This window comes from Saccostrea cucullata, unplaced genomic scaffold, assembly GCF_032062105.1.
Source record: "Saccostrea cucullata isolate Sc308-1 unplaced genomic scaffold, CSIRO_AGI_Scuc_v1 ctg6032, whole genome shotgun sequence".
NCBI lineage: Eukaryota > Metazoa > Mollusca > Bivalvia > Ostreida > Ostreidae > Saccostrea > Saccostrea cuccullata.
The window spans coordinates 1-24,028 of NW_026927259.1; the positions used below are offsets into that span (position 1 = coordinate 1).

Here is a 24,028-nt window from a genome sequence, read left to right on the forward strand (position 1 = left end):
CTTGTTTATATATCAGATACACAGGACATTACATCGTAATTGATCGGTTTTGAGGAAAGAAAATCATATTTTAGATTTGTTATTCCCAAAAGACGTCGCTGCAGTCTGTCCTTAAAATAAAATCGAACGAACTAAGTCATTGGTCCCACGGTAGCGTGTTGACTTATGATCTCTGACAATGTACACATTTTGAAGAGGTGGTAGGTTACATAAACATGAAGATGGCGGTTGACTGTTTTAAGTCTTTAATTTCCAAAAGGAAATTAACCTCTAATCAATTAAATCCTATTGAATCATTCGTATATTATTTGAAATATATTATTTTTAATAGCATTAGTTCCATTATGCATTAATTTAAATTCCTTAGAATGATGAGGTTATAAAATACACACAGAACTCAATTTATTTACAGGACAAAACAATGAACCCTTCTTTTAGAGTTTCCTTTCTCTGAGAAGATCAAAGGTTAACACACAGAAGGTAAAGTCTGATGAAGAATTAATAAGTATATTAATCTTTTTTAAATTCTTTGTATTTCATATATAATACTAAGAACTGGTGCACTTATGGGCAACTGTAAAATGTGAAAAAATAAAGAATCAAATAAAGCAAATTTTTTCATCTCAAATCATTAATTGATATCTAAACCATACAATTCCACAAATTTTACCACTGAAATTCATGAATATACAAAGAGTAAAGCCATACAATGTGGTACGTATGTGATTTTCTACAGTGAGTTTTACCCAAGTAAACATTCCAATCGCATCATATCGAATCTTTCCGTCAGAGGTCGGAAAAACGACCTCGAATGTATTAACATCACCGGACGTTAAAAATTTATACATTTCCTGTTTATTCAAATATAGGATAGACTGACTTAGAAGTCCCTTCTGTGGTATATTTTATGTACTGTCATTACATTAAATAAAGTTAAACTCCATATTCAACAGTAAAGTTTCACGTTACGTCACGATCTAGTTGACAGCTGCGCTCAAGGTAAATTGTACACGCCTCCTAACCGCAAGCTTTACGACTGAAACTTTCTTCTTATCCCTGATTGGGTGCTCGTGCAACAGACTTTTTCCGTGTCAATGTTATAATTTGAGTTGACCAATCACGTGAATTGTTTACGCTGGATGCATCTGACGAAAAAGATCGTGACGTAACGTGAAACTTTACAGTAGCTGCAAACTATAATATTATCAATAATGTAACTCTTTTGTCTCTATAAGCTGTTTTTAAAAATATCGTTTTCGAAAAAGCTGTTTTTAAAAACAGCTCATAGAGAGAAAAGAGTTACATTATTGATTATATATATTGCATATTGGAATTAAAAAATAGGGAAAAGGTCTTTTGTCTCTATAAGCTGTTTTTAAAAATATCGTTTTCGAAAAAGCTGTTTTTAAAAACAGCTCATAGAGAGAAAAGAGTTACATTATTGATTATATATATTGCATATTGGAATTAAAAAATAGGGAAAAGGTGACTCGACCCCCGATTTAAAAAGAAAACAAAAAGGGAAAGGGGGGGGTTCCATACCCCAAGTGCCTGTGGAGTTTTCTAGTTAATTTGTCCTACTGGTGTAGGCTTCTCTGAATCAAGTGGTTATCAAATAAATCTGAAATTAAAGCGTACAGTTCAGTATTAGTATGGAATTTTAATTGGGGAAAGATACAATGAAATGAAAAATAATGGTTTTATACTCTTAAATACATTATTACTCTAATAATGTCCGTTATTTTATACAACGCCTAACCTTCAACAACGCAATCTGATTCCGGTTAATGATGTTTTTGTTTAAATTAAAAGTAAAGTTCCAATCCTTATTGATGGGGCACATGCACTGGGATCCTTAGATCTGCAATTAAGAAGCTTCTGTCCAGACTATTACGTGAGCAACTGCCATAAGTGGTTCTGTTGTCCCAAAGGGAGTGCCTTTATGTACGTCAAGGAAGAGCGACAACAACAAACCAGACCGCTTGTTATTTCCCATGGATTTGGGTCAGGCTTCAACTCAGAATTCATTTGGACAGGTAAAATTCAACCGCTGAAGGATTTAGGAGAACCGATAAAGTGTATGTCTTGCTTCTGATTTCCCTGATTTCCTCATGCTAACAAGAATCTTAAGAGTGTAGTTATTGCCTGCATCTCATGATCAAACGGCAACCTCAACTCCACTCCCTCCACGATAAGACTGAATATGTATATAAATCCAATGGATTTCCAGGCAATAGTTTTCGATTAAAACATAACCTTTTTTTGAGAAGGTCAGGGTCACGCACTTGTTCATTGTTTAAAACTGTTTCGAAATAATACTTACAAATGAATTCCCTTTCCTCTTTTATCAAAAGTAAATAGCGTAAATACTCTCCTTGATTATTTACAGGAAACAATACAAAGTGAGTTTACACTCGTTATAATGTACACCTCATTTTTTTTTAAGCCATATATGGCGTATGTACAATGAAAATTATTAGACTAAAATTATAAGAACTTATTATTTGTATCATTAGTTTATATAAAGATAGAACTTTTCCGTAAATTACAAAATCTAAGTCAATTGCGTTATAAAGATATCACAATTTAATTTGTATTCTCGGAATTTTCTCCGACTCGGAAGAAAATACAAAAGATTTAAGTAACACATTACAGAGAAGATAAAATCGTATTATTAGTTGAAACGAGGTGTTCTCCGTGTTCAGAATTGTATGAAAAGCTTTAATTTAAATGTATTAACTATATTTCTTTACTTAATTTTGTATTTTTCAAATATATATTTTTTGATCAGTTACGCCATATATGGCTTTAAGTTTCTATGGTTGCTCTTTGGTATTTTATTCTGCTCGGAATAAGCAGTTCAAAGTAAATTTCAAAGTTAAAGTAATCTGTAAATTTCCTACACTTTATGATAAGGCCTTATAGATACCATTAACACAAATCGGACAATATATTTTTATTTCAATAGTGAATATTTAGCGGTTTTAACATTTTTTCAGCATTTAATTAAAATGAATTCAAAATTTACCCAGGGTTACCACATAGATAAACATTTTAAATTGTGTCTTTATAACTTTAAGAATATCGGTTTTTGTCAGAATGATTTGCATAATTTTCTTTGTCATAATTAAAGCTCAGTGAAGAATTAAAGAAGCTTAAAATCTCAATTTTTCAAAAATTCTCCGTCGGCGGTTACGTTTCATTTGAAATTTATTTCTAGTGTCAAGTTTTAAAATGAGCAGTTTCATAAAAATTTATGCTTTTCTTACAAAAAAGCAATTACAGAGAAAACTAGTAGCTGTAGCATTACTTGAGAATGCTGTTGTCAGCGTTTCTGTCTAAAAAACAAGTACCGGTATATTTCTATGAACAGTATTGCTTTGCTACTAAATACATGTATAGAAAATTCTGTGAAGTTCTATTAAAATATTTAATCTGATGATACACAACACAATGATACATTGAAAATAAGTCAAGATTCAGTGACGCCGCTTTATTTTTAAAGAGCGCTATGCAGTCATATTTCAGCAATCATGTCGTATTGTTTAGGTTTACATGACTATAGTCCCTATTTGGCTATTCATGTTATGATTAATTTCTGGGAGGCTGCTGGCAAAGAAAAGATTCTTAATTATATGCATCATCTCCGCAAAGAAGCATGTAAGTAAACTACTAGTATGTATTGATGAGTGGAAATATTTTTAGATCATTAAAAATGGTTCAGACATAAGTATCAGACTGAAGTTTTTTGTTTTTACTATATAACTTTATGATCAAAACAATTTTTATCCTTCTCTCTAGCCGATGTTTTAATGAAGAAATGGGGAACAAAGTTACCTGTACCCGATGAATTATTAGGTATTGTAAAATTAAGTAGAATTAATAATTTTGAAACTTAGAAAAATATTGCAGCTTTATTTGTGTTTATTTGTAGGTAGTATGTGCCTTGTGCAGCTTCCTCCAGCCTTATATGAAGATTATCAAGACGTGGAATATTCGCTAGCTGAACGGATTCAGAACACTTTATATCATAAGTATAGCATCGAGGTTAGAGATTTTGCTTTTATAACAATATTAAGAATAGAAAAAAATGGCTGACTTTCAAAATCATTTACCCGTCAGAAACATTTGTTTCATCTTGAAGCAAAGCATAAACGATGAAAAAACTCTTTCCACTTGCTGTCCTAATTTGAAAGGTTTAATGTGTTCCGTATCATAAAAAAAATGTTGCTTTCTCTAGATGCATACATATGAATGAAAATAAATGCCAAAGAATATTCGACTATCATTCAAATAATGCATTTGAATGATGGACTAAGGAAAATGGTTTTTTGACATAACTATTTTAAACACAAGAAGCATTTGAACATTTTGTAGGTTGGCAAGTTTGTGCTCTGTTTTCTGAAATAAAATGTACTATAAATTGATGAAATTTGCATGTGAAAGAGATATTTTGTAAATAAGACATTTCATGACCTTCCTTTGACCATAATGTACCCATTAACTAAGAACCAATACTATTTTTTAAGACAAATAACTAAAAGTAAGTGCTGACGAACTATTGCATTGGTTCTGGAGACACCACAAACCACTGTTCTTTATTGTCATCTTATTATTAGTACATGTATACAATGACCCCCCCCCCCAAAAAAAAAAGAAATACGAAAATATAAAGGTCCTTTTCTAGACTCATTTGAAATTTCCAACTACATGTATAATGAAAATACTTTTTCTATTGATTTACAATGCTAGACACATGAAGTACATTCTTCAATTGTTGAATCCCAATATAAATCTTCTTGTTTGAAAAGAAATTCTCTTTAATATTGTTTTCCGAAAATCTGGGAAAGAGCAGTAGTACAATAGTATCAGTTGCATGAACACGTAAAATTACTTTTCACACAAACCGCGGTCTTTCTCAACATTTCAAATCTTATTAACACTAGTTTGATAACAGGATTACTGTTAATTAAACATGACAGAACATCTCCATCCATTATTGAAATACCGGTACATCTGTTTAACACCTGATAAGAAATCTTACCTGTAAAAAGATAGAACAGGAAAGGAAAATGAGAGTACTATTATTATTTGGTGGTCCTGCCAAAGTATAGACAAAGGACAAAAGTAAAGTTAAACGAGTACAATATTTTAATCTGTATCTGAATAAAAAGTACCGTATAAGTAAAATTTTTAATTTTGGCATTATTAGCGAGGGTGTCAAGATCGCTAAAATTAAATATCGCTAAAAATTAATTGCATTTTATTTGTAATTGCTTCTTACATATGCATTTTAAAATCGCTAAAATAACATCTCGCTAAAAATAAATTACCAGTTTTTAAGGACAAATCACTAAATTTGCGTCTCGCTAAAATTTCCACTTATACGGTTATTTTAAATGCGGTTGTACTTATCACGTATTAGAAATTCTAGGTGCCAAATAAGAGTATAAGCATTTCCTGTCAACTGGTCACGTCACACCCGCAGCGAGCAAGGTGTACTGATCAGCTGGACAGAACATGTCATAATTAAATTAAGTATAGAAAAAGACATAGACCTAACAATAAGTATGACACACGCCAGCCGAAATACGACAAATGGGTAGGTTATACCGCATAAGTGGACATTTTAGCGAGACGCAAATAAAGCGATTTGTCCTTAAAATTGGGTATTTCTTTTTAGCAAGAAGTAATTTTAGCGATTTTAAAATGCTCACTAAAGAAGCTCTTACAAGTAAAACACAATTATGATATTATAATTATTAGCGTATCTCGGCGCTCTCGCTTATAGTGCCAAAAGTAAATCCTCGCTAAAAATTCTGCTTACACGATGTTTGCAATTAAAATCATGTAATAAATGTAAAATTTGAACGATAGCGCTGAAATCTCTGTAACATCAACTGATATGTCTGTAGCCTGCCTTATAATGATGGATTTTCTAGTGATTTTCTGTTCCGATCATTACAAGGAGCACAGCGGGTGAGACCGACCCACTCCTTAATGGTGACTATGTTACAAACACGTGTACAATCTTATTTATTTTTTATGCAATAAAATTTATGAATATGTTGTATTACCGTGGGGTTACAACTGCGACGGTCCCATTATGGATTTTACCAGAAAAAATAAAAATGGGGCACCGAAAACTTTAAAACTTCTCTTGAGCCTTAATCGATCTCACAAAATTGGTTAAAACACCTGTCGAATTCTTAAAGATCTGTGTTTGATTTGCTCCTAAATTGTATTGTTTTAAAAGACAATGTACCTTGAATACCGTTGGTTATCGACATTTTCTATTCACAGGTTCCGATAAAGGCAGTTCAGGGGAAACTCTACGTTAGGATTTCAACTCATATATACAACTTTATTTCTGAATATCTGAAACTTGGAAATGCAATACTTGAAATAAAATCATCTTGAAATACAGAATGTATTTAATTATTTAATGTATATAATTATTCGAGATTTGTGAAATCGAAAACTTAATGATGCTGGCTTTGAAAGGAGACCCATGAACAAATAATTTATCCCTACCGATACCCTGATAGAACCAGTATAAATACAGTCGGATCCTATTTTTATTATCATGTTTAAATTTTATCATTTCAACCCGTAAGATCTAGGTTGACATTTTGTTATTGTGACTACTGGTATATTTTCAAGAGCACCTGATTATAATGTTTTGATATGACAGCTTTCCCATCTTTTTAAGTACATAGTTATAATAAACAAGAAAGCCTCTTCAAAAATTGTGAAATGCATGGCCCTAGGGTCAGGGGTTCTGGTGTTAGGGCGGGGCTATATAGATCATATTGTGAAAGTGCATTATTTCTTTGAAAAATCTTCTCTACTCCAGGGTAATATTATAGTTTGCAACTAAGTGTAAAGTTTCACGTTATGTCACGATCTTTTTCGTCAGATGCATCCAGCGTAAACTATTCACGTGATTGGTCAACTAAAATTATCAACATTTACACGGAAATAGTATGTTGCACGAGCAACCAATCAGGGATAAGAAGAAAGTTCCAGTCATAAAGCTTGCGGTTAGGAGGTGTGTACAATTTACCTTGAGCGCAGCTGTCAACTAGATCGTAACGTAACGTGAAACTTTACACTTAGCTGCAAACTATATAAACAAACTAAGTACATAGTTATGATGAGCAGGATTGCCTTTTCAAAAATTGTGAAATTCATGGCCCCAGGGTCAGGGGTTCTGATGTTAGGGTGGGGCTCTTTTAATTATAGAGTGAAAATGCATTAATTCTTTGATTTTTTTTTCTCTGCTCCTGGGTATTTAACAAACTCACGAAATACAATGTACATAGTAATGATCACCAAGAGTGCCTTTTTCATTTCTTTTTGGAATTGGTGGCCCCTGGGTCATGGGTTCTGGTGTAAGGGGCGGGTGTCTATTGATTACACGTATATAATTTCCCCCCTAAAATTAGGGTGTTGCGTTTTTTGTTTTTTTTTGAGTGTCAGTATATATTCGTACAAAATGGTTTACGATCGCGTTTCGACCTACATTCATGTATTTATAGGGGAAATAAAGTTGTTTATGAATAGAGATTGGAATTTCGGTAGTTATTTATAAAATTTTTAATAAAGTGAAATTTCATGTGTCACGTGATTTTATTGTCGTCTGCTACGTAAACAAATCTGAACCGGTGGAAACAAGATTGGGCGAAAAGGGAAGGAGTTAAGCAACGAGGTACAAGAAATCGCTTGGAAATTATTACAAGAGGGAAACACTATCAGTTATGTATCAGAAACATTGGATGTGTCCAGGACTACAATCGCTTCGAGGTTTTATAGAAAACATCCCGAGACGAGGCAGGAAACCTGTCGTGACAGCTCGAGACTATCGAAAGCTAGAAAGGATCGTAAAAACCAACAGAAGAAAGAGTTTACAGCAAATTCAATTAAAATAAAGAACGGCCAGTATCTAAACGAACAGTACAATTACATCTGCATAAACACGGATTCGTGAGACGGGTTGCAAAGAAAAAACTGGTAATTCGAGATGTTAATAGGAGAAAGCGTTTATATTGGTTTCGACAAAGGAGAAAACTCACTCTTGGAAACTTCTGGAGAAAAGTTATATTCTAAGATGAATCCATATTGTTGTGGGACAAGACTCTTACGTGTATATATTTGGAAGAAACGGGGGGAAGGTTGGAGGCCGGATTTGGTAGAGGCGCGCAAAACAAAACCATGTTACCAAGTTATGATATGGGAATGTATCACATGGCATAGAGTCGGCACTAATTCTGAAGTGGATGGAAATATAATTGCTGAAAAGTATCAGAAAATGTTGGACGACAATTTGTGTTCAGTTTTAGCCCGTCATTTTCCGACTGGAAATTATATTTTCCAAGACGATAATGCTCCTGTACACCGTGCACGTTAACGCAGGATTTATTTGCACAGGAACGGGATTACAACAATGAGCTGGCCAGCACTTTGAGTAACTTTGGGCTAGACTTAAATATAATTGAAAATTTCTGTGCTCCTTATTAAAATAAAGCTTGATCGAATATGAGAATTGAACAAAGAGGTCCTCTTCCGTGAAATCCAGTGCATCTGGAAGACATAACATTAAGTAATGTCAAAAGCCTGTTCAATTAATTTTTCTGAGTTAATATGCTTAAAAGGTCACCTTACAAAGTATAGGTAAGTTATTTCTGATTTATTGAATTTCTAATCAAATAAGAGTAATAACTTATGCTCACCTTTACTTAAATCATTAAAAAGCCGCCATTATTTGTAGAATATATATTGCAGTATAATGTTAATTGAAGCTTATTCAGGTGTAACATTGTTCTAAGTGCCATTTTCTGGTGTGCAATACACTTTATAAAAATCACCGATACGGTAGCCTAGTGGTAGTGTTCTATATACACAAAAGGGTTCCATTACATTAAATTCTACACAAAAGTTCGCGGCGCTGGTCAAAAGGAGAATTCTTACAATGAAGCGCATTGAAGTGGTAAAATTTTCTGCTTGGATGAAAAGTTTTGAGCTATCTTGTAGACACGCCCATTTCTTTAGAAAAGAAAAATCTGTCAAATGATTCAATCGAATACCTGTAGAACAGGTATATAACATCCAATGAAATTGACGGTTTATATAAACACCGATAACGTGTTCGACTGATACATGTGTTATGGTAACACCAATAAACATGATAAAATCATAACTATGTACAAAATCGTTGCAATGTGTGTTTTCCATAAGCGGAAACTCTATAATAGCTCTTTCTTAAAAATCTTCATTCTACATAGGCGGGAACACTATATATTTCATTTGAAAATCTTCATTTTAGCGTAACTCTTGTTGCTTGTTGCGGAAAGTGTAGTGTCTAAAACATTACGACGAATATTCCTTTCTCATTTCTAAAGAAATGGGCGTGTCGTTATGTTATAATTGACGTTCAAAACATGACTCAGAACGTTTCATCCAAATGGAAAATTTTACCACTTCAATGCGCTTCATTGTAACTCTACCTGAAATAACAGGGTCAATTGAATGGGGGAACAGACTACATTCATTATTTTTAATATTGTGCACTCTTACGCTCCCTATATAAATATATATATGTAAGACTCCAAGGTCCGATGGTGACGCCAAAGTCCGATGGTCTCGCCAAACCCCGATGGTCTGCGCCAAACCCCGATGGTTCGTTGTCTTTCCGGACGCCAATGTCCGATGGTCACGCCAAAGTCCGATGGCTCGTTTCCTATGAGACGCGCGACGCTAAAGTGCGATGGTCTGACACGCCAAAGTCCGATGGTGCGGAGGAACAATTAACATTTATGACGTCACAATAGTCCGACGTCATGACGTTATTCTGCATTCAAATAAATTGATTCAGTATTCGTCTCACATACTTATTTACGGATATTGCTTTTTGTTTTCACCCACCAGAGGTATTAGGGTTAGTCCTCGTACACCATTCGAGTGATAAGGGTTAGTCCTTGAACACTGAGGTGTTTCTTCGAACCCCACCCGAGAGATTTTAGGGTTAGTCCTCGCACACTATTGGACTGATTTAGATTAGTCCTGCACCCACCTATGATGTCAAGGTTAGAGTTGATACTCTTTGTTCCACTGACAAGTCTTAGTTTCGCACCTACATCCAAAAGACGAGGGTTAGTCCTAGTATTTATGATATTTTGTATTTATTTATTGGCATGCCGAGGCATCGAATTCTTACGCAGTATTACTACGACGTCATAGACGTTAATTGTTTTCTGTGCCATCGGACTTTGGCGTGTCAAACCATCGGGGTTTGGCGCAGATCATCGGACTTTGGCGTGACCATCGGACTTTGGAGTCCCATCGCACTTTGGAGTCCTACATATATATTTTCAAGTAAATGAAACAATAACTTATCTCATTTGTGTTACTAACACGAAGACGAACGGCCGAGTATAAAAATTTAATCAGGTTAGAGCTAAGAAGAAGGGTAAATTTTACTTTTTATTTTAATAAAATTTTTTACTTATATGTAATAAAATGGTGTCCACAACTATATAGTAAATAAGTTTAACATTAGTGCTAAAATTTAAAATCACTGGATTCTACTGACTTGCGTATAAACAGTTATATACCTCGGACCTGCTCTAAACAAGTTTCAGCAACGAGTTGTCGTTCTTAACAACGAACCCTAGCGGCAGTTGTTAGGCCTATAGTATAAGTCTAACCCAGACCTAGCCCTGGCGACAGAACGTCATTTCACAATCCAGTTTTTGTTTGCAAAACTCATTACTGTAGATCACTGAATTTTTGCGACATCTTATTTTCGCGAGATAGTCATCGAGACTCTTGATTAGCGAGGCAAAATTTTCACGAATTGTGGTTATTGCTCTATATTATCTTAAGGAATGCTATTATACGAGAGAATTAAATTTTCTCGAGCACACTTGTCTCGCGTAATTACGCAAAAAAAGATCTCGCGAATAAAAAGTGATTTACAGTATTATTATATCTGTATTTTAGAAGAATATAATTTTAATTCTACTTTTGGATACCTGCTTTTGCTCGTAGTTCACTTTCTATATATGAAATTCTTCAAAATTATATTTCAGTATATAAAACACTCAATCAAGTTGAGTTGCTCTACCCTATCAATACTTGGTCTCTAAACTTCATAAAAATCCTTATTGCAAGGTTAAAAGCCACTATCCTTACAAATATATTAACTGTTGTTTAAGGAGAATCATCAGACACACTGTTCTATAGCTATAAGTGATGTAATGCAGAAATTCATTCTCAAAATTTCCTAAGAAGTTTAAGACATTTTAAGACATTTTAGAACTGACATTTTTTTCAGAAGTCGTGAAGTCGTTAACATCAAAACGAACGACTTTTCTACACTTAACACAACTATTTCTTGCGATTAATTAAAATTAAAAACTATGCTTTAATCAACATCATAAAGTACAGCTTTTTTAAAAAATACCTTGTTAAAAATCGCACTGATTTCACACACAGATACTCTGAAGTTGGTATCAGAAGGATGCTATAGGTCCTCGTTGATAATATATAACTTGAAGTAGTCTTTGTAGACCGTGTCTTACAACAAATTGTTAGAATTCCATAATTGTGCCTATTTATCACTTTAACTTTTTTTATATTCCTAAGAAGCGCAGTTTATTCAAAAATTTAAACGTGAGAGGGAAAAAACACTTGGCGTGGCCTTCGGGCAGAAATTCAGATATATCAAGACTTTTTATCAGTCAATTTTTTTTCTTTTATTCATATATCAACTCGTTGCATTGCAATGATCTTGAAATAAAAGACACCTCTAGTCTACCATATCTGTTTTCTATTCGGTTGTTTTACTGACTCCGACTATGGACGATAAGGCCTAAAGGGTCAAATAACGATTAAAATATATGAAAATCAAGATGATTTCAAGAAAATTTACAGCTGTCAATGATGTCAGAAAGCTTGGACCTTAATTTATCCTAGGAAATGTATATAAGTTTGGTTTTGCTAACGAAGTCGACGCGTCATTGTCTCGACCATAAAAATCTAGAATTGGTGACTTTAAACACAAAGGCTGATATCCTAGTTTTATCAAACCTTATTCAATAGCTTGCCTCGTTTTAGGAATTGTAAGTACATGTACGTAGAACATTACTTATGCAGCAATATTCTTTCATCACCTGCATATGGAGTGTATATATCTCAGTTGAGTCGATACGCAAGAGCATGCTCTACGTATGAACAATTTCTAAAACGAGGTAAGTTATTGACAAACAAATTAATGAAACAAGAATATCAGCAGTCTCGTTTAAAGTCATCATTTCGTAAGTTCTATGGTCGATATAATGATCTTGTCAGCAAATACTATTTATCATTGAGTCAAATGCTGACTGATGTTTTTAATACTTATTGTTAGTCCATTATCTAATCAATTGAGGTATATAAACACCGTATGCAAAGTGATGAAGGTACATTCTGCATAATTCGCTATCTTTTGCATGTTATGTTTATTCGCTACTCATGAGCGTGACTTTTAAACCGAGGTAATATATAAAAATTTTGTGGCTATTATGAAGACCTTTCAAGCAAACATAAGCTACACCTTGCTCGTATTTTGGCTGACTAGTTTCGTACCAATTGCGAGGCCTTTATTTACGTACTTATTCCGACTATCAAAAGACCCATCTACTTAACACAAAGTGCTCACTGCGGGTGTAATTGGTCAAAGAGGATTCTTATTCCTCCAATGCACCTGATCTCACCTGGAATTTCCAGGGGTCCTTGTTTTATGCCTTCTTCTCAGATTCCCATTGCTTATAGATCTCTTACTATCGAACACTGTTTGTTCCCTTTGCCATATTCATTCTTTAATTCATAATGCAATTTATTCAACGACTGACAAGACTTACTTAAGTGCATTGAAAGTTTTCTAGTTAGTAAATTGCGAGTTTTGAATTGTTTGCTTAAAATGGTTTAGACGCAGTTAGAGTATCATCTTGAAAATAGTATTTGAACTAAAATGATTTATGAAATACAAGTAACAGCTGATTCGTAGTTCAATGTCTTTATCAGAATTGGAAATCATTTTAATTTCCAATATTATGCGTATATTTTAAAAATAGTTTAAACATTTGATTTCTTATTTCTACACTTCCTTTCATTTTTACTAGGCAATAAAGCAGATTCTGGAATAAACCTACACTGGTTATTATTTGAATAATCATCCCATTTTGAAAGGAATTCAACATCTAAACAACAATTAGGTTTCTAACAATGAATTATACAACGTGATAAGGAATATGTTAAAATTCACCTTGATTACCTTCAATAATCTGTGGGAAAGAATTCATGTCTATATGTTTATTTTTTAATTTGTCATCTACATTCAATATCAATACCTGTCACCTTTTAATACTAATGTCAACTATAAATGAACTTAATATTCAATAACTAGCGGTATTGTGAGCAATGAGCTCACTAAATGATACCCCCCGCCTCCCATATGGTTATAATGGCAAAGTCCATGTTTTGCTATGGCCGGGAAACCCAAAATATGTGTCTGATCAAAAAGTTAAATAGAAGGTGCACAATGGCAATATATATTTAAAATTCTGTGAAAATTTCATTAAATTTCACTCAGTGGTATAAGTGGAGTTGCGGATAAGAGATGGGTTCCCAAAAGTGTAATAGACAGACGGACGGGCGGACAGAGGACGTAGAGACAGCTGGACGGACGTACAGACAGACGGACGGACATACTGATTACTATATACCCTCCCGCTTTTCAAGCGCGGGGTTTAAAAATTCTAGCATATTGATTATGGTAATTACGTAACAAAATTGTTTAATAATTGTCGTCTCTGGCCCACATTTTAAGGATTTCTCTGTGTTTATTTTTTTATATTCCTATCCAACCACTGAGATTGTTTTTCGAATTATATATAATAAAATGCTTGATATTCAAAAGTTTAAAGTGAGTTATTGTATTATGATTAACGTACCCAGTTCTTTAATGAATAAAAGTTATATTTTCGAACGTAATATATTACTAGGTAAAAAATCAAAGTATATATTTTTTTCACACTGTGAAAAAATGAAAAAAAAAACGAGCGAACATCCCTTAAGAATGAGTGTAACAAGAAAATCATTAGCTAGAAACTTTCACAAAATTTAATGCTTCTCAAACTCTAAAGTCAAGATAAGAAGAAAAACAAATGTTGGTATCCAAAGAAAAGCTTGTCCCAAGGAGTACTACCTGTGAACTACGACTGGTCTATCACCAACCATTTTGACAAAGGTTAATTTTTTTTTTTACAAAGGAAAGTCAAACATTAAGGTCAAGGTCGAATATGGTCAAATAAAATGGTGCCCAAGGGATCGTCCCATTGAAATAAATATGTGAAATATAAAAGCAGATGCACCAACCATTCAAAATATGAACACGGTTAAAGTTTTTTAAAAAATGAACGTAAAACTCAAAGGTTTTTTTTATTTCAGAGAAAACGAGGTTTTTTTATTTCAGAGAAAACGTACGTATTGGCACAAGAAAGAAACCTGCGGCTGTGAAATATGACAACTCGACCACCAATTGCTAAAAAGTTATGGACAAGGTTACAGATTTTCAGATTTTCGAAAGTGTCCAAACTCAAAGATCAAGATTACAAGGGCATAATTGTTAGAATCCAAGAAAAGGTTATGTCTGCAGAAATATACATGTGAAATAAGAACACCCCTGAACCAACTGTTCAAAACTTATAACCAAGATTAAGGGTTTTAAAAAGTGGATCAATTTCAAGAATCAACTTTATTGTAACAGATAACTGTACACAAGGAAAGATATTATCCCAAAAAATATGCAGGTAAACCAAGAATGTCCTAGAAGTGGTTAAAGTTTGTCAAATTTTTCAAAACCGGGTCAAACTCCAAGGTCAAGAGGAAAAAAATGTTTGTACCCAAAGAAAAGTCTTGTCACCAGGATTACACAAATTTGGAATATGAAAGCCATAGTCCCATTCAATTAAAAATTACACGCATGCATTTACAAGTTTAAAAGTTAAAAATTTTTGCGGACAAACAGATAAACAGACGGCAGAAGAATGGACGAGCTAGGCGAAACTATGCCCCGTAATCTTTGATTACGGGAGCATAAGAAATACGTAACACTTTTTTTGTAGAATACAGAATCCCGAAGTATAAACGAATGCTGATTTTTACCGTAGAATCTACTATGCGAAAACAATTCACTAAAATGATGTTAAAGAATCAAACAAAGAAATATGCAAAAAAAGCGTAGCATGGGACTTTGAGTATCTATGGGCAAAAATCTTGTTTTCGTTAATTATCTAATTAGACATAAGTGATATTTGACCGTATTGTTTAGATTAGCAGGTGCTAGTCCTGTAATTCAGTAAGGACAATGTGCTCTATCCGCACCAGATGCTCCCATCTAAAGTTTATAGTAGAACGTAAATTTTTGAATGGAATAGCTATAAATATGGACAATAGAAGACAAGATCAGTCAGAGTTGTTTTTTTATTGGAAAAGTAAGTAAACATTTATTATATATTTTTTGTAATAACTATTCTTTAAATTTGTCTATAAATTTCTGAATGTTAAAGGGGCCATTCAGCTGCAAAGCATCTCCTTTTTTCGTATTATATAAAATGTTGGTTATAACCATTGGTTAGTTTACAGGTTGCCAACCGATAACTTCTACCTACTTGTAGAGATCGTGTTAGTAGAATGAAATAGGCAGGTTAAATTAATGAAAAAGATTAATAAGTAATATTGGTAGAATTTAAAACAAATTACGTACAAACTATAACTTTTGAAATTTTTAATTATTTAGTATTTAATCTTTTTGAAAATCCCTAAAAAAGGTTTTTTATTTATGCGATTTAAAGTATTTATTACTTCCACTATTTCTTCATCCACTTTTTTTTATCATTGATCAACTATTATTAGCCCCCTCCCCTTTCTATTATAAAAATATAGAAAATATAACATGTTTTTATTTTACAAGAAGCAAAAATATAGCAAGAAAGGAAATCATGCAATTTTAAAAAGGCAAAACACATTTACTGGGTCTTTAATATTTACGTGGAATGATATGGAATGAACAAAATTATTTGGTATTGAAACTTGTAATTTTCTGAATATTCAATTTTTTTTAAATAGTTAAAAAAAATCCAAACTCCAAACAAGGTCAATTAAAAAGTTTTTTAAGTGACTGCACTAGAGAACTTTTTAGGTGGAAGAGTTAAAAGAATTTGTTTACATATAATCGAAATATTAACTGATACATGTAAAATTATGTAAATGCTATGTTGGATAAATGTTATTTCTGTAGTTATACTTGAGAAATATACAAAATGGGAAAAAAGCATTGTTGTGTTTGTTAACATGTTTCAGGACTCTCTAACATGAGCTCTCCAAACATCCCGATCTTGCTGACCGTGCTGTTTACGGTTTCTGTTGGAGTCCTTTCAGACTACTCCCTGACAGAGAGAAATCCTGGAACACAACTCTGTATGGCAATAGAGATCAAACATTTTATTAAAACTTTTTAGTAAACCTAAGATAATATATAGAAATTTCAATAAATTATTGTTTCATATAATTAATAATTATTCTTTTTTAGTAAATAATCTGTTAACAACAAACCTGCTGGGTGTTCAGGTTCCTAAGGTCAACGGGAAAAACGGTCCACTAGCCCTAGTATTGGAAAAGTAAATTCATTTTTTATTATACAATGCTGTACTTTAACATAATTTTTTATGCTTAACTGGCTATCAGTGCAGTTCACTGCAGCAGAAATGTTCATGTTAATTTAACATCGAGATTATGGAAAACTGATCATTTAGGATATCTGACATCTGTGAGTTTTAAATTCATTGTAAGTTTATTTGTGGACCAGGGATGCAAAATTTTCTTTAGTATTTTAAGGATATTGTTATAATTGTGATATTATATAATAGAATAGCTGCATATTTTTAAAAAAATGTAAAAGGAGATTTAATCATAACTGGCTGAAAGCAATTCATTGTTATTGCTTTTATTTCATATTTTTCTCTTTTATAATTTACAGTTTGAAAATAAATGATGTAAATCTACCCGGAGGTGTGATTAGAATAAAACAGAGAAACCCACTTGTTTTGACTTTGAATGTCGACAACGCGTCTTTGAATGGAACAAGTGAATTCCTGGCCGATTATAATGCACTATTGTAAGTATTCATGTAAGGGAAAACGTTATAATCTATTTATTCTTTTTGATACTTAAAGAAATTATTTCCAGTTTTTTTTTTCTATTGATATCAATTTTATAATTCTAATTTTTATGCATTGTGATACTTTAAATTTAATTATAAAGAAAAATTCACAACTTACTCTTTTTCTAGAATGATTTAGTTTGATATTAACCATTCAATCTTTTATCTTGTTGTAATTTTTTAAATGTAAAATGAACCCAAATATATGTACATGTTAAAAGATAATCATGTCCCCAATGAAATATATTTAAATGTTTTATTTTTATATTGGTCAAGGCTTCAGCAAACACTCGATGGTTTACTAGATTTTAGCGCTGATTTTGGGCTAAGTGTTGACGTAATACCAGGTACATATTTTTTATAATATCAATTCATATGACAACACTCATATACGTACGAGTATAAACAGAGAAAAAAATTGAATATCAAAATATAGATTTAATCAACCGTAATAATTTAATAATTACAGATTTAGAAAGCAAGACTCTACAGACCGAAAACTGTAAAATTCAACCTCTCAAAGTGAAGGTATCCGTACTTGAATCCATTCTACAATTCCTTCTAGACCTTTTGACTGCTCTACTTCAAACTACAGTGGAGAGTACCCTAGATGATGTGGTAAATGTGGACTGTTTCAATAAAAAAAAATCAAATTGTAAAATGTTTAAGATTTGTTTCAGTTATAGATGTTGAAAATATTACTTCATTTTTTTCATTTCCTAGATTTGTGACACAGTAACAAGTACCATAAACAACGGAGGAAATCCAGTTTTTGATTTGTTTGGAAATGTTTTAGGTTTTCAGAGAAAAGCATACTTTTCTATTTTTTTAATGTGCATTTTAAACACAATTCACTCTCTTGATATTGATTTTTTCATTGTCATTCGTTACAACTTATCGATATCTTACATTGTTTTGTAAAAAAAAAAATAATAATAAAAATAATTTGATTTCAAGAAAAAAAAACATTTATTATCTTAATTTCCCATATTTTTTAACGAAGTAGACTGGAGAGAAAAATACGAAATTAAGTTCTTTGATTAATAATAATAATAATTTTCTTTATTTCTTTACAGGATAGAGTCAAACAAGTCGAACAACGATTAACAAAGGGAACGAACCATACCTGCTGTCGTTTCATGTACAACTACTTTAAAGAATAAAAACTGTTTTGCAAAGTAATACTAAAGTATGACGATTATTTTTTATGGATGAGTTTTTTTTTTTATTTGATTTATTTATTTTACAATTTTAGAAATTGTTCATACGTAATGCATGCTCTTGTGTATCGAATCAATTAAGATATATAACCCCCTTACTTATGCAGCAATATACCTTCATCACCTGCATACGGAGTTTAAATAACTCAGTTAATTCGATACACAAGAGCATGCTCTACGTATGAACAATTTCTAAAATTGTAAATTATTGATAAACAAGTTGATGAAACAAGAATTTCGGCAGTCTCGTTTAAAGTCATTATTTCGTAAGTTCTATGGTCGATACAATGACCTTGTCAGCAAATACAATTTATCATTGAGTCAAATATGGAACGCCATCACTGCCTTATAGCATACAACTATGCATTTATTACGTCAATTTATCATTACGTGATGTGAACATATCTTTACGTTATGTCCATTTTTTATGGGATGATGAAAATATATCTTAACATCATGTCAATGCTGCATTACATGAAGTAAATACATCCTTTCATTATGTCAGCACTTCATAACTTGAAGTAAAAAATTCATTATGTGAAGTGATAATGTGTTTACATTGTGTTAAAACTTTATTACGTGAAATGAATGTTTCTTTACATCATTTCATTTCTTTAATATGTGAGGTCAAAATTGCATTACGTCAAGTAAATTGTGTTTTATAATTAAACTTATCATCACATGAAGTCAAAAGCCCATTCCTTTTTGAGAGTATATATTTCTATTATATCAAAGTATTATTACGTGATATGGATTTATCTTTATTTTACGGCGAGGGCATCATGATGTGAGGTGAACACATCTTACCTTTATGTCAGTGCTTTATTACGTGGTGTGAAAAGTGTATAACATAATGTGAACATATCTTTATATTATATCAACACTTTATTACATTATGTCAAAACTCCATACCGTGATGTGGATATATTATAACGTTATGCCAACTCTTTCTTATGTGATTTGAAAATATCTTTATATTGTGTTAACTCTTTATCACGTGGATTCCAAGTTCATTACCTGATGCAAAAATACATTTACATTATCTCAAAGCTGAATATCTAGTATATAATAAATGTTGACGACCGTATTTTAATGACTGGTAAGAAGGGGGCGGGGTCGTGATTGATTAGGACAAATTACAGGCACATAATATCAACCCCCCTCTTTTCCCAGACATAACTTTACAATAGAAAATTATAATGTTCATTGAAACTGTACAACCCCCCACCCCCACTTCTTGTTGAAATATAGTCCACTAAGGGTAATAAAATATATCTGGAAAAAAATAGGATTGATTGAAGTTGGACCACTCTCCCCGAAATAGGATTTTCGGGCTTGGACATTTTTTTCTTGGCTTGTCTAGTTTTTTCGGATAAATGATTTTTTTTACTGGCTGACCTCCTCTTTCAAAACAATGATGCTACGTCACTGGTCAGTTAGTAATTTTTTTTAATCATTCCAGGGCCAGAATTCTATTATAAAAATCTACCAGTCGCTCATCTAAATCAATTGAATATGCCTTAGTAAGCATGCATGGGCACATATCAGTGGCAGATATGGGAATCTTGAACAAGGAAGGGGGACGGTATATGGTTGGAGACCAAGGGCGGAAAGCGGAGAAGCTCTCAGGCTTTATAGTTTTATAGAAAAAAGTTTTCAACTTAATTCAGCTAAACTTAATGTGAAACTAATGCAATGTCCTACAAAGTTTAAGACTTTTATAAAAAAAAAAACAATTCAAAATAAAAAGAAAAAAATGATTGCTGCACTACTCACAATATTTGATTTATTTAATTAATAAAATAAACACCATTGAATTTCGACGTGACTTTAATTCACAGTCGCAGTGTTAAGGCTTTGCATGTTTCAAGATTGTCAATCATTTGTCGCTTAAAGTTTTCATTTAAAGATGTCATTCCGAAATCGCCGAGAATCTCTTCTACGACAGTTTTCTCTCCCGCCATTTTAGTGCTTGCGGAACGCGGAAAATACGTTATGCTCATATAAAGGCCGAGGATACCCGCGTTCGCATAACGTAATAGTGAATCGACATAATGTAGAAGAGTGCGCACAGTATGGCATGAGCTTTTCACATCATTTAATAAAAACTAAGATTATCATGAAAAGTAAACATAACGAAATGCAAGTTGACGAAATAAAATTGTAGTATGTGTAAATGTCATAAACAGTTGATATAATGTAAAGGAAAGTTAACACGATGCAATAGTAGTGTGGGTTAATGTCATAAAGAGTTGACATAATGTAATGGAAGGTTGACACAATGCAATAGTAGTGTGGGTTAATGTCATAAAGAGTTGACATAATGTAATGGAAGGTTGGCACAATGCAATAGTAGGGTGGGTTAATGTCATAAAGAGTTGACATAATGTAATGGAAGGTTGACACAATGCAATAGCAGTGTTCTGCTATAAGGCAGTGACGGCGTTCCATAGTCAAATGCTGACTGACGTTTTTCATACTAATTGTTAGTCCATTATTTATACTCTGAATTGACGACAAATTTTTCGGTTATTTTCCTATTTTGACAAGGAGCACATGGCGGGAGTGACCGCTCGGCTGGGGATGCGGACTCCTCCATGGCACCTGATCCCATCTCTGATATTTGGAGGCCCGTGTTTGCTCTGCTCTTATATTGTATTGTTTTATGGACTTTTGATCTTGAAAACTGTTTGTTATCTCCAAATGTCTGTAATAAATATATTTTCTTACTTTTGTAATACCTTCTGTCATATACCTGGTTATGTTGGACCGCGTATGTAGAAAGCTCTCTTATGTTGGCATTTCTATCAAATTTTGTGTTTTAATAAATGCGTGTAAATGTTAAAAAATAATAAATAACCTTGTAACATAATGTGGTAATTTTTCTCTTTGAAAATGTTTTTTTTTACCAATTAAGTTGAAAACTTAAAACAACACATGCAGTGTATTGACGTTCAGAAGAAAATTCTACAATTATTTAAATGCAACCAAAAATTACATGTAATTTCCTATAAACTTTGTAATTTTGTATACATCAGATATACAGGACATTACATCGTAATTTGATCGGTTTTGAGATAAAAAAATTAATCATATTTTAGATTTGTTATTCCCAAAAGACGTCGATGCAGTCTGTCCTTAAAATAAAATCGAACGAACTAAGTCATTGGTCCCACGGTAGCGTGTTGACTTACGATCTCTGACAATGTACACATTTTGAACAGGTGGTAGGTTACATAAAGATGAAGATGGCGCTTGACTGTTTCTTTTTAGTCTTTAATTTCCAAAAGGAAATTAACCTCTAATTAATTAAATTCTACTGAATCATTCGTATATTATTTGAAATATATTGTTTTTAATAACATTAATTGCATTATGCATTAATTTAAATTCCTTAGAATGATGACGTTATAAAATACACACAGAACTCAATTAATATACAGGATACAACAATGAATAATGAGCCCTTTATTTAGAGTTTCCTTTCTCTGAGAAGATCAAAGGTTAACACACAGAAGGTTAAGTCTGATGAAGAATTAATAAGCCTATTAATCTTTTTAAATTTGTATTTCATATATAGTACTAAGAACTAGTGCACTTATGGGCCTCGGTAAAATGTGAAAACATAAAGAATCAAATAAAGCAAAATTTTCATCTTAAGTCATTATTTGATATCTAAACCATACGATTCAACAAGTTTTACCACTGAAATTCATGAAAATACAAAGAGCAAAGCTATACAATGTGGTAGGGGTCTGTCGACATATGTGATTTTCTATAGTAAATCGAGAATGGTCATTCATTTGTAAGCTTTTACTATGAGCCTAACGTTGTACAAACTTGTGCGAATGACAAAAGACCCGTTATGTATTTATACAACTTGTGTGAAAGTAGGAATTAAGTTTGCACAAAATTAGGCTGGTACCTAAATTGTGAAAAATGTATGAGGTCGGAAAAACAACCTCGAATGTATTAACATCACCGGCTATTAAAAATTTATACATTTCCTGTTTATTCAAATATAGGATAGACTGATTTAGAAGTCACTTCTACAGTATATTTTAGGTAATATCAGTTAAACTCCATATTCCACAGACAAAAGGTCTCCATGCATTTATTTTAAAGATCGTGAATAGGGGTGGGGGGGGGGGTTGTCATGGCGTCTTCCTTATGCATTCGAGGTCGTTTTTCCAATTGGTAAACATTCCCTCAAAGGTGTTCACTGTATAGATAGTTGCAGACTTTGAAGTCCTGCCGCTTAGAGATGTTTGTATGTACACTAGAGGGTAAAGAAAGTTTAATGTCTTCATAAAAGTGTCAACATTTTTATTCATGCAAGACAATGAGACAGGTATTGAAGTCCACCTAAATACTCTTTTTTTAATTTCAAAATTCAAAGAAACTAATATCAATGCTTATTGTATTTCTTTTCAAATGCAAGCGTGCAATTTTCTTAGTTTGATCAATATGGCTTCAGGCATCTACACAACCTCATTCGATTTTTAAACATATATAAAACAGCGGAAGAAGTATCATTCGGCAAACGCTCCCGTCGATAATCCGCCATCAGATTGTTCAAGTCTCCACCCTTGATTTAAATAAAAGAAACTCAAAGTAGGTTCGGTACGACTTTTTTGGATTTAGGTATATATAGGCATCTAAAAATATTCAATTGTTTCAAATCCATGCTGATTTAGGTGATGCTAAATGCGAAGTATTCTTTAAGTGCATTTGTCATTTATAATTCATTTCTGACCTGTGTTTCGCAAGGAAATTAAGCTTAATAACATAACGTGAACGATAATTAATCGACATTTATAAACACTCCTTTAATTCGTCCACTCTTTCCACTTGAACCATAAAAACAGTTACTAATGGCCCATATCTCAAAGGTGGAGGGTTTTTTTTTATCAACAAAACCATATACCAAAGATGCCCCCACACCTTGAGGTTTTGACTTTCAATTCTGTAACTGTTGTTTGTTTTATATGTTTATACTCTCAATGTTGTCTGCTGGAGACAGTGACATACCTTCACACCCTTATGAATTTATAACATAGAACAAGCTACTGACAGATAAGTTGATGTTACAAGAATTTCATAAAATTCGTTAACTGTAATTATTCTGTAAATTCATTGAACGTTTTATTGACCTTTGTAATAAATATGACATAATATTTGGTTGTATATTGGCTCCTTGTTCCATACCAATTGTTACAGCTTTGATTTTATGAGAAGGATATGGAGATAACGAACAGTATTCAATGTTAAAGTCAATAAAACAATACAAAATAGGAGCAGAGCAAACACAGACCTCCGAAACATCAGAGGTGGTATCAGGTGCCATGGAGGAATAAGCATACCCTGCTGACCGGTCACACCGCCGTTCGCTCTTTGTCATAATCGGGAAATAACAGAAAAATCCGTCGTCAATTCAGTGTATAAATAATGGAATAACGATTAGTATGGAAAAGTCAGTCAGCATTTGACTCAATGATACATTGACTTGCTGACAAGGTCGTTGTATCGACCATAAAACTTACGA

The 24,028-nt window shown here is 32.7% G+C and overlaps 2 protein-coding genes across 2 annotated transcripts; both read left to right on the forward strand.

Moving 5' to 3' along the window:
* Positions 1–1,810: 1,810 nt before the first annotated feature.
* LOC134273885 (uncharacterized) lies at positions 1,811–6,427 on the forward strand (the record flags this gene model as incomplete). Its single annotated transcript, XM_062756102.1, has 5 exons — positions 1,811–2,036; positions 3,550–3,660; positions 3,802–3,858; positions 3,935–4,047; positions 6,304–6,427. Coding segments are annotated over 5 exons (624 nt in total), but the record flags the coding sequence as incomplete, so codon positions are not given.
* A 9,983-nt stretch (positions 6,428–16,410) lies between these two features.
* On the forward strand, positions 16,411–18,420 carry LOC134273886 (uncharacterized). The gene is made up of 7 exons (XM_062756103.1): positions 16,411–16,521; positions 16,634–16,721; positions 17,081–17,218; positions 17,540–17,610; positions 17,733–17,881; positions 17,987–18,059; positions 18,340–18,420. The coding sequence occupies exons 1-7, from the start codon at positions 16,416–16,418 to the stop codon at positions 18,342–18,344; spliced, it is 630 nt and encodes a 209-aa protein (XP_062612087.1). The 5' UTR covers positions 16,411–16,415; the 3' UTR covers positions 18,345–18,420.
* Positions 18,421–24,028: the final 5,608 nt, after the last annotated feature.

Coding starts and splice junctions, on each gene's coding strand:
- LOC134273886 (XM_062756103.1), top strand. CDS start 16,416: ATGAGCTCTCCAAACATCCCGATCTTGCTGACCGTGCTGTTTACGGTT. Junction 16,522..16,633: donor AAATCCTGGAACACAACTCT/GTATGGCAATAG, acceptor ATTCTTTTTTAG/TAAATAATCTGTTAACAACA. Junction 17,611..17,732: donor AAGTGTTGACGTAATACCAG/GTACATATTTTT, acceptor TAATAATTACAG/ATTTAGAAAGCAAGACTCTA.